The sequence below is a fragment of the Euleptes europaea genome, chromosome 11, assembly GCF_029931775.1.
Source record: "Euleptes europaea isolate rEulEur1 chromosome 11, rEulEur1.hap1, whole genome shotgun sequence".
NCBI classification, from domain to species: Eukaryota; Metazoa; Chordata; class Lepidosauria; order Squamata; family Sphaerodactylidae; genus Euleptes; species Euleptes europaea.
Window position 1 is genome coordinate 23,327,417 of NC_079322.1, and position 16,997 is coordinate 23,344,413.

Sequence of the window (16,997 nt, forward strand, 5' to 3'; positions counted from 1 at the left end):
CCTCCCAACAGACACCCTGTGAGGTAGGTGGGGCTGAGAGAGCTCTAAGAGAGCTGTGACTAGCCCAAGTTCACCCAGCTGGCTTCGCGTGTAGGAGTGGGGAAACCAACCTGGTTCACCAGGCTAGCCTCCCCCGCTCATGTGGAGGAGCGGGGAATCAAACCCAGTTCTCCAGATTAGAGTTCACTGTTCCAAACCACTTAACCACACCACCACACTGGGATGATAAGGAGCGAGCAAGCAGGTATATACATAAACACACACTCAAGAAAAATAGATACACATATACACACATAACCTGTTCAGTATGCTAAATATATGCAAGGCTCAGATCAGACTATAATCCTAACATATTAAAGAGGTGTAAAGCTAGACAGATATTCTTCCAACCATTATCTACACAAAGGGAGCTCAAGCTCTTCCATGGATTCTGTTGACTTAAATCAGGTGTGGGCCCCACTCAAAAGGCAACCCAGAGCTGCTGCCCCAACCAGCTGGTGGGCTTGGGGCTGACTTGCCCGCCAACGCAGTGGGAGAAAACGGGGCAGGGGCTTGCAACAGAACGTGGAAGTGAAGGGTGGCACTCCAGGAACCCCCAAAGTCTCTATGGTTTTTTCCCCATACAGGTTTTGTGGGCTTCTACAGCATCACTCGGAAGTAGTGCCATTTCTAGATTTGGATACAACTCCCCCCCCTCCACATCAAAGGGCAAGTAAACCCCAAGCTGCCCAAACAGTAGCTTGGGACATGCCTAGAGCAGCTGGGGGCGGGGGGGGAGCCAGATGTTCAAACTGGCCTGCCTGGGGCGAGGAAAGCCAGCTCTGATTCTAATGTTATTCCTGGCACGCAAGACAAAATAATGGACTAAAGCAATACAGGACTTTCTAGTTTTAAGAAAAATATCACTCCAGTGATTCTGTGGGCGACAGAGAGGAAGCTAAATCGGAACAATGATTTGAAGTAATAAAGATTTTTTAAAAACTCAAACTGTACACACTCTGGCAACAGAAGACCCATCCGTTTGCTTTCAATTCCTTCAGCTATTGCCTTTGAAACACCCAGGATGTAAATATGCTAGCAAACGGAGACGCTTAGTCTCAGATTATTGTGTTGTGGATGTTACATCAGTTAAACCAATCCATCAGTTTACAGTATACCATAAATGTTTACGTGAGCTCTGAACTATAAAATATTTTCACATAACTATTTCAGCTTGGAAAGAATGATGCACTGTCAAAGTTTGCGAGACCTCTGAGTAGCAATCCTGTATCTGAAGATCAAATAAAAAAAGCACTGCAGATCATCTGGAAAGTTGTGGGGAATATTAGATTAAACAGATTACTGTTCCAGGGTCTCTCGGCTGGCAAATGTAACCAGGAAGGTACAGCTTATGTATTTTAAAACTATGTGTTTAAAATGGGGTGGGAAACATTAAAGGGACAGGCTCATAACCCAACTATACTGACCTGTCTGTAAGTTCCTTCTAGCAAGGTGTCCAGATGTTGAAGAGGAGCTGGAGTTTTATCTTTAAACCGTGCAAGCAGACGTCTCTGAATAGCTCTAAACTGTATGGCTCTTTCAGATAATAGCTGCTCATATTTTGCAGCATTCAAGCGCAGCTGCAATTTAAAAAGATTTAAGGAAAGGGATAAGACTATCACAGAATGCAGAACATATTTTCCATCAGATACTTATAACAAACAGGTGGAGGACAACCACATTTTGGAAGCTTTATTGTATGAAATCACATAGTGCTTTCCTACAGTCATGTTGCCCATATGAAAAGTAGTAATTTCACACTCATCACAAGATCTACTAACAGGCTCGAATAATGCCAGCTATTACAGAAATTGAAAATAATTGTTGACAGCCAAGGTAATCTACAGTAATGCATGATAATCTTGCCATGGAGTTTCATGACAGCAGTGAAATTAACTCGTCATCACTAGGTTATGAAGTATTTCAGTATGCTGGATCTGTAGCACATATGCTCAAGTATAATACAATATTTGTTGCAGCAGGAAATGGGGTATTTAAAGTATTGTGCCATGCCTCTAAGAATAGATTTTTGTCTTTTGAGAGAACCGAAGAATTGTAGCCAATACACCCTCCAAAAACACTCCAAACTTAATTATATCAGATGTCAGTCCAAGTACCAAAACAACATACTTCCATCTATAATTATCTTGCCATTTGGCAATCCAAAACCACTTTCTGCATTTTGAAGAACAGTTTAATATATCCTGGGTTTGCCAAAGATTATTAGAACTGAAACGGCAAATCAAGCCGCAAAACTTGGAAGACTCCCAATCTTAACTCCATTATGTCTGAAGTGGCTCTAAGGCACTGAGCAGGTTATTATCAGCATTTTCCCACAGCACAGAGACCCATTTGCAAAGACTTGAAGAAGGGGGCACAGTGACTATGCATAACCATGGGTACAAAGCCCATATGGAGGTGCCCCCAGACAACAGATATACGAACCAAGCCCATGAAACAAGTGCTATCTCTAATATCTACCATTGTAATGACTCAGAATAATAATAAAAAGCCACTAGCCAGTATCATGAAATCCAAAACGTACCTCAAAATGATGATCAATTATCTCAAAATATTCTTGTAAGGGGATTGGGTCTGAAAAGGTACACGCGAAGTCTTTGCAGTTTCGTTTCCTGAAATGTTTCTCAAGACGAAGAACCAGTTCTTTTGCAATTAACCAGATGTCTTCAAATTGTTCACTTTGAATTCTGTAACGCTCTTCAAAAAAATAAAATTAAGCAAATTAGTATTTGATTAATCCTCAACTATTATATCAACATTTTTATATAAATTGTTAAAGAGAATATTATTTACATCAAACATTATTAATCCTGTATCACATGTTAATTATTATATAAGGCGATAGATACAATAGTTATGAAAGATATGAGCAAAAAGAATACGGTTTAATGTCTCTTTTGATTATAAAGTGTTTTTTCTATCAATACTATAAAGGATAGTTTAAGTAAAGTAGAAGGTTTAAATGGTTCTAGATACGCCCAGAAAAATGTTAAAGATAGATGAGGTATGTACTGATGTGTGCATTAAGTAGTGGAATGTGCATTGACTGTTAAGTATGTTGTACTGAATGTTCGTTGTTTTTCTGTGTAGTTTGAAAATAAAAATATATATTTTTTAAATCAAGAAGTGGAGGGGGGGAGTACACATGAATCTCATGATACTCAGGATGCCTCATCTTTTTGGAATGTAGCCAGATATCCTTCCCACAAAGCACTGCTGTTATCCTCCAGCCCAACTGCAGCAAAAAACCCTGGCTATCTCCTTGTTTGTTAGCTCCTGTTCATCTTCTTGAACACATGAACACATGAAGCTGCCTTCTACTGAATCAGACCCTTGGCCCATCAAAGTCAGTATTGTCCACTCATACCGGCAGTGGCTCTCCAGGGTCTCAGGCAGAGGTCTTTCACATCACCGACTTGCCTAGTTCCTTTAACTGGAGATGCCGGGGATTGATCCTGGGACCTTCTGCAGGCCAAGCAGATGCTCTACCACTGAGCCAAAGCCCCTCTTCTCTGTGGCAAACAAAACAGTTGCCTGGTAGGGTCGACTGAGAATAGTACACACTGCCTGCGCATTGGTGTGGGCTGCATGAGAGGGTCTCAACATCTGACTGCAGTCCAAAGACAAGACACCACCTGCCTCCACATGCTTCATTGAGACTCTCCCCATCCAGCCACCCCAGTCTCAATTTAAGCCAATATTAGGCCTGGTCTGAACCTGGCTGGGTTTGTGGACCCTGCGTCTCTGCTCTGTGTTGCCTATCTGAACAGTGAGATCCCCACTTTCCCTGGATGAAAAATTTGAAACAATTCTCTGATATGTTATGCTCACTGTTCTTTGTTCCTTAAGCTAGTGTCTCAGGACAGTGGGGGAAATACCTGCTTACCAGCGACAGAACTTTTTTTGTGGGAGAGGAATTATTGTCTTGAAGGTTTGATTAAAAGCCTTACAGACATGATGTATGAGACTGAAGAAGAAGAGTTGGTTTTTATATGCCAATTTTCTCTACCTTTTAAGGAGAATCAAACATGCTTACAATCTCCTTCCCTTCCTCTCCCCACAACAGGCACCGTGTGACGTAGGTGAAGCTGAAAGAGCTCTAAGACAGCTGTGACTAGCCCAAGGTCACCCAGCTGGCTTCATGTGTAGGAGTCGGGAAACCAACCCGGTTCACTAGATTAGCATCTGCTGCTCATGTGGAGGAGTGGGGAATCAAACCCGGTTCTCCAGATCAGATCAAATCATCTTTATTACAGCCAAAGGCCAGCATAAAATATAAAATATACATCCTATGATAAGACTATACAGCTCCCACTTACCACATCTCATCCGTGCTTACTAGTCTGAAGATTTATCCGTAAGATCTTTGTTCATCATTAATGCTTTCCGTTTCCAACAGACATAAAAGCAAAATTTTGGTACAGAGTGTGAGATAAAAGTCACCCTATCTTCCAGTAGATATTCTACCAAAGAGGCCTCGGAGGGGTAAGAATGCACAAACCAAGATAGCAGTGGAGTAATTAAACGATTTCTGGCATCATCACAATGTTCACAATGGAACGATATTTGTGCTAGCATCTCCACCATATCCATAGAACAAGAACATTTGAGTGTCTCTCTTGGGCAATGAAGAAACCTTCCCAAAAATACAGCTGATGGAAGGGCATCAAATCTGGTCCTAGAAAAGGCCCACCTTAATGTAGGAGAAGTAATTGAGGTTACTGTATTTTTCGCTCCATAACACGCACTTTTTTCCTCCTCAAAAGTGAGGGGAAATGTCTGTGCGTGTTATGGAGCGAATGTGCACACAGAGCCAGCTGGGCGCGCTGGAACGATGCGAGCCGGCTCTGTGCGCCCCGTTCCAGCGCACCCAGCCGGCTCTGTGCGCCCCGCACGCCTCCCAGCTGGGCTTGCGTCGTTCCAGCGTGCCCAGCTGGCTCTGTGCGCCCCGGGACGCACAGAGCCGGCTGGGCACGCTGGAACGACACGAGCCGGCTTTCCCCGCCCGCCTTCCAGCTGGGAGGCGGGCGGGGCACTCAGAGCCGGCTGGGTGTGCTGGAACAGCGAGCTGGCTTTCCCCGCCCGCCTCCCAGCTGGGAGGTGGGCGGGGCGCACAGAGCTGGCTTGTGTCGTTCCAGCGTGCCCAGCCGGCTCTGTGCGCCTCGGGACGCACAGCTGGGAGGCGGGCGGGACGCACAGAACCGGCTGGGTGCGCTGGAATAGCAGGGCGGGGCGCACAGAGCCGGCTCGAGTCGTTCCAGCGCAAGCCGGCTTTCCCCGCCCCGACGGCCAGCTGGGGGGGGGGACTGTTATGGTCAGGTGTGTGCTATGGAGCGAAAAATACGGTAGATAAGGGGATGAATAACTGCCTATCCGTAACCAAAGGTTTTTAAAAGAGTTAGGGAGAAAGGTTCTCAGAGTCCACTGGTCTTAACCACTACACCATGCTGGTTCTTGAGGGTGGGCTGGGGCAATACAACTCCTTCCCTTGCATTGTTGTTTTTTTAATCTCTGTCTTTTGGTATGCCAATAAAGGTTAATGAAATGAACTCCTTCCCTTGAGGACAAGCCTGGTCGTAGTTTCTAAGAGGAAGCAAGCCAACAACACTAACTTTGCAGCTTGTTTTTTAACTAAGGGTCTGTAGGAAGGGCAGTTTGGCAGAGAAATTCTAAAATGACAAGTGTGAAGACTCAAGCATGCTTGTATGTCACACTGACAGGCAACCAATTCTCTCTCTCCCCCAACACCCCTCCCCAAAATTAATAGATTCCATCCATGTGGGATTTATCAGTGGCAAAAAGAGAACATCTGCACATTGTCAAAGGTTATTTCTTCACATGGGTTTCAAACTCTACATTAAGGATAACCATGGCTAACAAAGCTCAGTGCAGACTTTAACCAAGATTAGTTTTGAAAGGGTAACAAAAGTGGGGAATTCAGTACAGAAGAGGAAAGAGGAGAAAGGAAGGGGAAACAGTATATGAGCCTAGTGATATTTCCAATCTCTTAACTACAGTTAAAGATCAGGAACTTTTATGCATGCACTGGATTTAATAGAATAAGCAGCATATCTATCCTCTCCAACTGTTCTAATGGATGACATTTTGCACTATTGTCTTTGAAAAGGAGCTCGTGAATATGTTACACAAAAGCCTTAAAGTGGTTGGTGCTTACTTCTAATATTAGTCTAAGAATACACAGAAACCTGCTCTTTCCCCATATGAGCTCTTCTTCCCACAGGTCAAATAATAAGATTTGTCCTAGGAAAAAAGGTTGTTTTTTGCAGACTGCTTGCATATCTCACGCTAATGGAAATGGGCCACTGATAGGGCTAAGTAAGGAACAATGATAATTTCTTGAAAGGGATTTATGAAAATACTATATATTCATTCAATACATTTGAAATCAAAGCTGTGAGGAAAAGTAAGGAGGAGGGTGGGAATATAAAACACAAAGATTTCTTTTTAAAAACGTAATGTTGTACATTTTAGAAGTTTGGCCAAGTTTTAAAAAGTACTGGGTTTAGACCATTACTTACTAAACAATTTCATAAGATTAGTAATCCAAGACTGTATAACATTTCTACTGGCAGAATTCCCAGAAAATGCATTTCATTGATGGGACTATGACAAATTCTATTTACAGTGTACAAGGAAAATAGGCAGGTTTTATTTTAAAACATGTCCTTTTAAAATCAGAGAGCCATCTGTTAATGATAACATTCAACCTTATTTTCAGATATATTTCCAGCATAATGACCGGATATTTTGAACAGAACAGCAGAGTACCATTTATCTAAAAATTAACCCACAGTTTCGATATTGGCCTGATGCTAATACCTAGGTTAGTACTTAGCTTCAGTACTAAGCTGGTTTCAAATTCTTTCTAATGTTGTATTGACCAGCAAGAAATTTTTACTGAGAGACATTGTCCTTCAGTGTTACTCCTCTGAAGATGCCTGCCACAGCTGCTGGCGAAACGTCAGGAAAGAAAATACCAAGACCACGGTCACACAGCCTGGATAACCTACAAGAACTGATTAATTTTTATAGGCTTTACAAGTTTAGTATTAAATGAACATAATGATTCATTTATGTATTTTACCATGATAATAAAAAGACAATGTATTCTGGAAGAACACCTACAGTTTACAAGTGAACATTGTATTCAATACTGATCTATTAGTTGCACCATTCTACTGAAAATAGTTATTAAATACTACAGTAATTCTTGCTGACATTGTTACATTCTAAAATTCTAAAATAATGGCTCTTAGAAGGGCCAAGTGTAAAATTTTGAAAAATCACTTACAGATTTTTATCAAGGAACCTCTACATAACATTGGGCTTAACAGAATACTACTTTTCAATATAAACTGTAGAACCAAAACTAAATTTGAGAATCATCTAAAGTTGAAAATAATCTAATGGGAGCTATATGAGAAGATACCTGGAGCACAAACTAGAACTGTACTCACAACAAGCAGCCACACCTTTCATTCTTCAGTAATGAGCACTAAAGTAGATGAATGGTCATTTCTTTTTAAATTGGTCAATAAACCCTGGATCTAGGATAGCAAGGTTCAGACTCTTGTACAGGTCTGAAAAATGGACTAAACGTACCCTCCCAATCTATAGAAATGTTCTAAAATTGTTGTGTGCCCTGAGGATCCTCTTTGGGGAGTTATTTTGCTCCATTAGAATATACAATGTAGAAAACAAATATATAAAGCAGTTCTACCACAACATCATTAAGCTCGTTACTGCCTAAATGCCACACTTGATAATGTTGATCTATAACTTCAAGTGCACTTTGGTATACATGATTATTATGAGATTTACACTGCATCTGTTAATATATGTACATTAAATATTTTCATACATGAGGCTCTCCACCATTCTTCTCAGTCAGTTGTTTTGTGATTTTATTTGCTCTTAAAGAAGAAATACTGCTGATTAATTCCCCCCCCCCAATTAACCAGTACACCTGCCTGTATGTTTTGTATATTTCTATTTGGTATATTCTTATTATCTATAACTGCATAAGCTATGGAAGGCCGTAAAAACTGACTCTTGCATGATTTGTTTCAGGAGGAAGCAATTCAAGCAGAAAAAACGGAAGCCAGCAGTGTAAAAGCATAAATTATTTCTCTAGCGTCAACATTTACTGTGTAATCCTTACTGAGTCACAGCTTGCAAAACAGCAAAGTAGCGTGAGCAGGTAGCTAAATAATTCAGGAATGTTATGAAATTATCAGTATCCAAGCCACACTGCAGCAAACGCTAGAGCAAATTTCAAGCAGTAGCGTGGGAAAGCTTATATTGAGACTACAAGCACTACACCAGATTTTTGAATAAACAAAACCAAGAAGAAAATGATTGGTGGGAGGGAAGATCACAATGAGATGGGAAGATTAAACGCCCCAAGCAAAAAGGTTATTATACACACCAGCTAGCCAAAGCCTCTGCTAGGATAATTTAAAGCTTCTTGTCCTTCAATGAATGTCCAGACACTGATTTCCTCCAGCTGACATCTTGTTCACACATGATCATCATTTTAAGTTACTAATTTGGTAAAATAACAGGGCAATCCTAAACAGAGTTGTGTCCTTCTGAGCCCGTTGGCTTCAGTGGACTTGTGTGTGTGTGTAAAGTGCCTTCAAGTCGCAGCCGACTTATGGCGACCCCTTTTGGGGTTTTCATGGCAGGAGACTAACAGAGGTGGTTTGCCAGTGCCTTCCTCTGCACAGCAGAAGAGTGCAATTGTGTTTAGGACTGAACTGTAAGAATCCAAATAACCAATCTAATTTTAGCCCAGATGTAAAACTATGTATAAAATTTTTTAAGACTTCTCAGATGTTTGTTATGGAATGTTCCACTTCACTTTAACTTTTTTTTTTTTACTGTCAACTTAAATATTAAAATCACACAACACTCAAGAAATGTGCACACAACCAAACACAAACAGAAACGGAGCCTGTAAAAGTACATTAATTGATACCGTGAGAATCCCTACATAACTGCTTGTCCAGATGTTTCCCATCAGAGGATTTATGTTGAAAGATATTAAGACCTCTTACAGATTAAGTACTCATGACATCAGTTCTAATAGAGGAAAGCTCACATACCATCAAATCTAGGCATCCCTACAAGCTAGACAATCAGTACAAGGCCCTTGAGCAGATATTCCTTTGCCAATCAGGACCCCTTACTTTACAGGCAGTGTATAACAAACACTGGCAAAAGCTATGTATGTTTTTAAAATTAACTAAAATATCAAGTATTGCCGCTCGACAAAGCTAGTATTTCATACTGGAGACCAGATTTAAATTCCTACTCAGTCATGAAGATCACTGGATGACCATGGACCAGTACCTCTCTTTCAGCCTGACCTACCTCTCAGGATTGCTATAGGGATAAAACAGAGAATTGAAAAACAACGTATGGCACCTTGTGCTAGTTGGGCAAAGGGAGAGATATCAACAGACACAACCAACATTTAATATAAGTCTTAAAGACAAGGTTGGAGAAAACCATGCAACTTCTTCAAGACGTTTAAATGGCTAGAGGACTGTGTTTCTCAAGAAGAAACTCCCAAGAAACATGGCAAATCAATTTTGAAACCAACAGGGCTTCCAGAAACAGATGGTGTTTTGCTCACAGAGGTTTCCTGGTCGAAGACGGAAAATTCAAAATACCAGGGAATATGCCAAAGCATTATCTAAAACCAGCTCATACTGGTACAAAGTCCAACAGCCAGGGTCTTATTTGGGATGTGTCACTGCAATCACACTAAGTCAGTTTTATCCCATCTACACTTCCAATTTGTTTCCAGGCCAAATACAATGTGCTGTTTCTGACCTTTAAGGCCCTAAAGTACCTAAAAGATTATTTCTACCTAACCAACCTGCGAACCTGAGATCTGCACAAGAAGCCTTTTCTTAGGGATCCAGCCTTAATGGAAGCTTGGTTGGCTGCTGCCTTTTTCTGCCCCCCCGCCCGCAGCTCATGGAATGCCCTCTCCTAGGAGCAGAAAGTGACCACATCCTGGAGGGCCTTACAGGCTGGACTAACGACCTACCTCCTCCAGAGAACCTTTGATTTACCTTGAGGGGATGCAAGCAGTCTATATTATATTAGTGTTGCTGGAAGGAGAGGCAGTGTAGGTAGGTAGGTTTATTGTACACAGCCATAGGCCTTTTCAATCTAAAATATTATTACAGGGAGGCAGTAAAACAGCAGCCCACTGCTCACTTAGGACACACTAATTCAACATCAGCAAACCTCCCTATTACCGTATTTTTCGCTCCATAAGACGCACCTGACCATAAGACGCACCTAGTTTTTAGAGGAGGCTTTAAAGCAGAGTCCCTGGAAGCCAGGCGGGGGGTCTTGAAAGTTCTCCACGCTGCCATCCCAGGCAGCACAGAGCACTTGCAAGACCCCCCCCCCGCCCGGCTTCTAGGGACTCCCTGGAAGCCCGGCAGGGGGGTCTTTAAACTCCTCCGCGCTGCCATCCCAGGCAGCACAGAGCACTTTCAAGACCCCCCCCACCTGGCTTCCAGGGAGTCCCTGGAAGCCAGGCCGGGGGGGGGGGGTATTTAAACTGCTCTGCGCTGCCTGGGATGGCAGCATGGAGAACTTTCAAGACCCCCCCGCCTGGCTTCCAGGGACTCCCTGGAAGCCGGGCGGGGGGGGGGGTATTTAAACTGCTCTGCGCTGCCTGCCTAGGCAGCGCAGAGCAGTTTAACCTCCCCCTCCCCCCGCGCTTCCCGGTCCAAGGCTCAGCTGTTGGGCAGGTCCCCGCCCAACAGCTGAGCCTCGGGACTGGGAAGCACGGGGAGGAGGTTAAACTGCTCTGCGCAAGACCCACCGCCCCCCTTCCCGGGAGTCCCGGGAAGGGGGGCGGTGGGGGTTTAAACTGCTCTGCGCTGCCTAGGCAGCTTTGCCCTTCTCCCTGGGCCGGATTCACACACATTCGCTCCATAAGACGCACAGATATTTCCCCTCACTTTTGAGGAGGAAAAAAGTGCGTCTTATGGAGCGAAAAATATGGTAATTGAATGGTACATGTAGTTTAGTGGTGTCACAGTAAAGGCCACCATGAGAAACCCTAATCTATACCTTGTACTCACGTGATGATTTTGAAGCCAGTACTGTGATTTTGGAGCCAGCTAGTAATTGAAATCCTACAGCATTCAGTTGATCTTCATCAGCCTTATCAGCAAAGTCTTTAAGAAAATCAACAAAACACACAATTTATTCCACTTCATAAATATAAATGCTAGATAAAGAGAATGTTCAAGATCAACAGCAGACTTCAGTGACTGTTTTAAGATTATTTCTTTCCCAGATTGTTCTTTGTACCATTAATTATTAGACTTGAACATACACATTTAATCTTTGTATCTAATTCTGAGCAGAACCCCTAGTGTAGATTTTTAGAACTCCGCCCAACAGGGCTATGTACTGATAAGGATGATGGGTTTGTGTTTTGTTTGCTTGTTTTACACAGATTTTGGAGGAAACCCAAGTGTGCAGAAAAATCTAAAGTAAAATGATGAAGGGGATTTAAAAAAAACCAAATGGCAAATTTAAGGGGGGATCTTGTGAGACTCAGTTATCATTTGGGTTATTTTTATTTATTTTTTTAAAATCCAAGTCCAGCCTCTTCATCACCAGGGAGGCAAGGGACACAGTGAGCAGGAGAAGAGAGGAAACAAAAAGGTAGAAATGACAGCCAGAGAAGAACAGGAGGGGATGGCGGCAAGGGGAGGAGGAAGAAGCAAAACAGTGAACAGCAGGAGAGGGGACCTCCCCTCACCTGCAAGTTCTTTGTTGATACCATAAACCTTGGCCTGTATCCAACCATCCATGCTCATGGAATTTCCCCATATTTCTTTCCATTCCTATGGCCCTTTCTGATCTCTGGAATGATCGTTCAGAGGGTTGCAGGAATCATGTAAAGAAATTGCCACATGGGTCATGCTGCTGGAGTGAGGAGAGACAATGGGATGATGGGGTGTTGTGCTTTCAGAAGAGGGAGGAGGAGCAATTGCACCCCTTGTGCCTCCTCACTCTAGCCGCCTGATCTATGCGGCAACCTCAGAGATGATATTTTTGAAGGCTGAAAGGGGGTGCAAATATAAAGAGGAATACTGTTAAATTCCTTGTTCCATGCACTGATCATTGGATACAGGCTGTTGAGTCTCCCCAGGCTGCAGCCCCTTTCCACAAAAGTTGTCCTAGAACTATGTGCAATGCAACAGGAGTGCTAAAGTGGGGTGCAGAAAGAGATGGCAGCCTTGCATGGGAAGGAGTAGGCCTTCTGCTCATGCATGAGATTGGGTCATAAGCACTATGAGCACTGCTCAGCATGGAACAGACCTTCTTCACCTTTTTCTTCCCACTGTGCTCCCTGAAATGCAGCTCCTTAAGGGGAACAGACAATTGGCAACACTGTGGGTTGCAACATACAGGTCTGCAGTGGAAGAGGGGAACCTGTGGGAATCTTCCATGAGCAAATGACAACTTAGGATCCAACCCACAGGGGATTTTTGTTTGTTTCAATCACGGAACATTATAATCAGCGAAAAATAAAGGTAACACGGATGCATTTAAGTTACCCTTGCATAAACAAGCAGACTTGTACAGCCTGATTAAACACAATTGGGAATGAATATTGTTGATTCCAGCTATTTTCCCAGTGTGCTTATGACCTATGCGTCAGTTTTTCATCCAACAATTTCCCAAAAGTAAAAAAACAAAATTGTAAAAAATAAATAAATCAGTAATATTCTATATGATACAATGGGACTGACATACCATCAGCAGAATATACTACTCCCTTTTTAAATAGCTAGAGGTTTAATTACACATTCCTTTAAAGAGGCCTACATTCCTCACCCTTCCCATGGTGCTGTCACTTCTACCTACTACCTACCTACTTCTACCTACTAGTAGGACTTTTACCTACTAGCCAGATTTGGATCTCATGCACATGCCAACTCTTACTAGTTTGTTGCAAGGCTGAGCAGGTCACTCACTACATGGTATGCTTACCTATTATGAGCTGGTCCGCTGTGTGGCCCCCACAGCAGCCATTTTAAAGCTTTTTAAGCCACTAGGTCCTCCTTCCCAGCTCACCTCCTCTGCCTCAATTGCTATGATAGTATAGCCTTCTAGTTTAGAATTCCTGAGGTTTTCTTCAGGTAAGATTGCTTAGAACTTAGATTTATTCATTCAAACCAATGACAGCCAGACACATGGCAATTACCTCCTATCACTTAAAACATTTTTTGCCATTCATAAACTTGGGTTCAAATTTTGCCACAGCTCATTTCCCCCACTGCTCATCTACAGATGATTCAGGTCCCACACTTGCACAAAGACTGTACAAGTCTGGAAACTGTTTCAACATGTTCCAGTAGAAATAAAGTAACCATGATTGGCATGTAGATAACACTACCTAAGTGAAGGATAAAGAACTACATATCTTATAAACAAAGAGTCCAGTCAACCAAATATTATCTTTCATTTAGTCATTTTTTTCATAAATCTTCCATTCCTAACACAAAATGCAAATTACCATTATCTGAAGTCCTACCTGGGAAAAGGTTAATAAGGTTAACTGGAGGTTTGTTGGTGTCAATGGTTAACTTCTGGTTTGCAGTTTTTGAAGGCTGAGCTGAAGAGCAAACTAATTTCAAGGGGAATCGAAATTTGCACTGGGCAACTCTTGGTATACCTGAAAAAAAACCATACACGTATAATTTATGAGCGCACACCCCTGTTGACATTAAAACACACTGTGGTTTAGGCAGACAGTGTTCATTGTGGGAAGCTCATTAAAGTAAGAAGCCAGAGTGATACAGGACCTTTATTCTTGTACAGATGCAAATATGTGATTGAGTTTTCCTCAAAAAACGAGAGACTCCCTTGATGAGAGAATGACTACGTAAGGATTCATTTCCTGAGATGCTGAGTAAGGCAGAGAGTTATAACTCTTATAAAGTCACAAGACCCTGTCTTTTAAAGTGGTAGATGGATGATAGCTTTGTCTTCTAGCATCCTGCGTCTGTTATGCAGTCAGGGATGAACAGGCTGCCATGACTTGGGTGGGTGGGATGCCTAAAAGCCTGATCCCTGCTATGGCAGTAGAGGGCTTGTTAGGGCCCAGTGCTGGGTTTTGGCAGAAGACAGGTCCTTGCTTATGACTCTACCTTTTCTGAGACCTCCCTGTAACAGGAGAGCTTCATCTCTTCCACCACCCATGTGAGGGAAGAACCCAGACAGTGGGAAGATTCCTCTCTGCCAATCTTCGCCTGCCTGTGATCTAGTGAAGTTTTTATCCACATGATGAAGTCAAGGTAAACCATCTTCCCCTCTAGGAATGGAGATGAGGGAAACCCAGAATCACTTCTCCTAGTTGCACCTGACTGGTCCTGAGGGTGAGACTTAGAAAGGGAGTGAGCATGCTCTCCAAGATGGCTCTTGCCAAGGACGTCAGGACCTGACTCAATCAAGAATCCACAGGGAGAGAATTTCAAGTCATCACTTCTAAATTGAAAATCCAAACATACAGCCTAACCTGGACTGCATAGTTTATGAATAATCCAATGGCTACATAGTTCATAAAACAAATGAAAATAAGTATCTATTATATACCACTTCTCAATGCACACATAATACCTCAAAATTATCCATAACTGCAATAATAATCATACATAGTATTCTGTCACCCTACGTACTCCAAGCAGCTTTACAATCACTTGTACAGGGAGCGCCACCAGTTCATTTCTATACTTGCTTAATCCCAAACAAATACTCTGTATGATTTTTATTTTGGTTCAATGAATTACCTTCACTCACCTTTTGGGCAGAGATCTACCGTACAATCAGTGAAAGCGACATGGAAAAGGGGGGAAAGAAACAGATAACGGAAAGTAAATAAAGACTAAATCATTAATTATGTGAGATGCCTAGGTTTTTACAGTAAGAAGTAGGTTACATTTCTATCTATGAAAACAGATCAGAAAAAGGAAATCATATGAAAAACCAACAAAGGTAGATGCAGAAGAGGAGTGATTGCGGGAGAAACAACAGTCAAAGGGACAGTTTATCCATAGCTTATTAACTAGACTAGAATTTCAGTTTTTCCCACCTCAAAATATTAATTGTTCTGATTATAGGTCAGTTTACAAATAGCTAACTGGGCTACTGGGCAGCATGTTCAATTCTGAAAGCACTTCAACTCCATTTACTATTTCATACAACCAAACCTACTCGTATACTTAATCGAGGGGTTTCGCTTTTGCACCAAGTTGGTGTCTTGATTTTGAGTCTGATAAAGTATTTCCAAATAAAAGTAAAACAGTTTTCACAGCATTCATGCATGACTATCAGTGGAAGAAACTGATTGCGGCCCTAGTGCTAAAGGGGGGGGGGGAGAGACGGCGAAGCACCCCCTACCCCACCATAGACAGATTTAATGACAAGGACAACCTTCCGGAATGAAACTGGCCACAGCTTTATTGGCACAGCAGCTGAAAAAGCCTTGGCACAGTATGGAGCAATGAATCCCAAGATCGGTGAACCCACCTGTCGGCTGAGGTATCCCACCCCGCTCCAGCCCACCTGCTGGGTGGGGAGAGATACCATGGGAAAGCAGGTTGAAGAATTCCACATGGGCACCAGCCACTGTGTGGCCTCCCCTCCACTTGGAAGTGAGGGCACCTTGACAGCCCCCCAGCTGGACATGTCCCCTGTAAGCCCTCATCCAAAATCCCTTAAGGGGATTCCTAAGATGAGGTAAACGGGCACACACGTTGCCTCCCCCCCCCCAAATAGATCCGGCCCCATGCTGATACTGCCCACCACAGTTGTGTCAGGAGAACTAATAAACTGACAATTCAAAAAACGCAAGTAAAAATCTAGACACAACAAACCCAAATGCAATGTACATAGGGAGGGCGAGGTGGGGAAAATACGTGAGCTGACTGAGGCCTGGGAACAGGGCAGAAACTAGTATCTGGGCCAGACACACAGGAGGGGAAACCCCTCTCAGTGAAGTCTGCCAGCCAGGACCACACCCCCAGGTCGACCTGGGTGCAAGAAGGAGGTCAGGGAAACCAGGGAGGCTGGAACATCCGTGCCTGCACAGAAGCCTCCCCAGGCGTTGACCAGCTGCGCCGAAGCACCGTCTCCCTCCCTGCCCCCTCCACGGGCCTGCAAACAGGTCTAAGGTAAACCTTGGGCCCCTTAGCTTTGCAGCATAATATGTTGAGAGAGAAAATCACACCTGTCAAAGTATAGTGTAAATCTGGATGAAGGAGGCAAGATCAGCAAGTAATTTTCTGATCAGACTTTTTTCTGATGGTTTGTTCACAAAATGTACTAAATGCTACTGAACAGACCAAAGAGAAAATGTGATGAGGGAATATTCAGAACTCCATAAGCTGCTTCCACAGTGAGGATTTTTTGCATTGTGGATGCAAATTCAGAGGCATGTGCACCGCTGGCAGAGGTTTCTGCATACTTTCCTCCATCTTTTCCCAACTTTTCCCTTCTATACATGTTCCACAGTAACTGTGTTGGTTCTCAGGCGCATTGCTATCACGGTTTGCATGATAACTTGCTACCCCCTTGTCCTTTTCGTTATACATGTGCTGTAGCAGTTCTACTAAAATTTAAAATAAATGAACTATTGCCATTTATCATAGCACTGTAGCAGTTAACAAGTTTTTTTAAAAAAAAGAATTTGCAGTGGCTTGGCAAGAAAAGTAATGCTGGAAAAGGTTGCTGATGTGGGGCAGAACCTTTGTTAAATAGGAAAATGTGCACCGTTCATTCCAGAAAGCATGCCAACACGTTTGGACTGGGCGCTTTCCAAAAAGCTTGGAGTAAAGCAGGTTTGGGAAAGACCTATTTAGGACAGA

At 42.9% G+C, this 16,997-nt stretch overlaps 1 protein-coding gene across 1 annotated transcript in view; it reads right to left on the minus strand.

The window, feature by feature from the left end:
* Positions 1 to 16,997, minus strand: part of BBS9 (Bardet-Biedl syndrome 9) — a 258,515-nt gene that overhangs the window by 186,123 nt on the left and 55,395 nt on the right. Inside the window, exons 15-18 of the mRNA XM_056857693.1 lie at positions 13,667 to 13,807; positions 11,196 to 11,291; positions 2,585 to 2,757; positions 1,467 to 1,619 (exon numbers count right to left, since the gene is read on the minus strand). Coding sequence (XP_056713671.1) covers positions 1,467 to 1,619; positions 2,585 to 2,757; positions 11,196 to 11,291; positions 13,667 to 13,807 — 563 coding nt within the window. The remainder of the gene's footprint in view (positions 1 to 1,466; positions 1,620 to 2,584; positions 2,758 to 11,195; positions 11,292 to 13,666; positions 13,808 to 16,997) is intronic.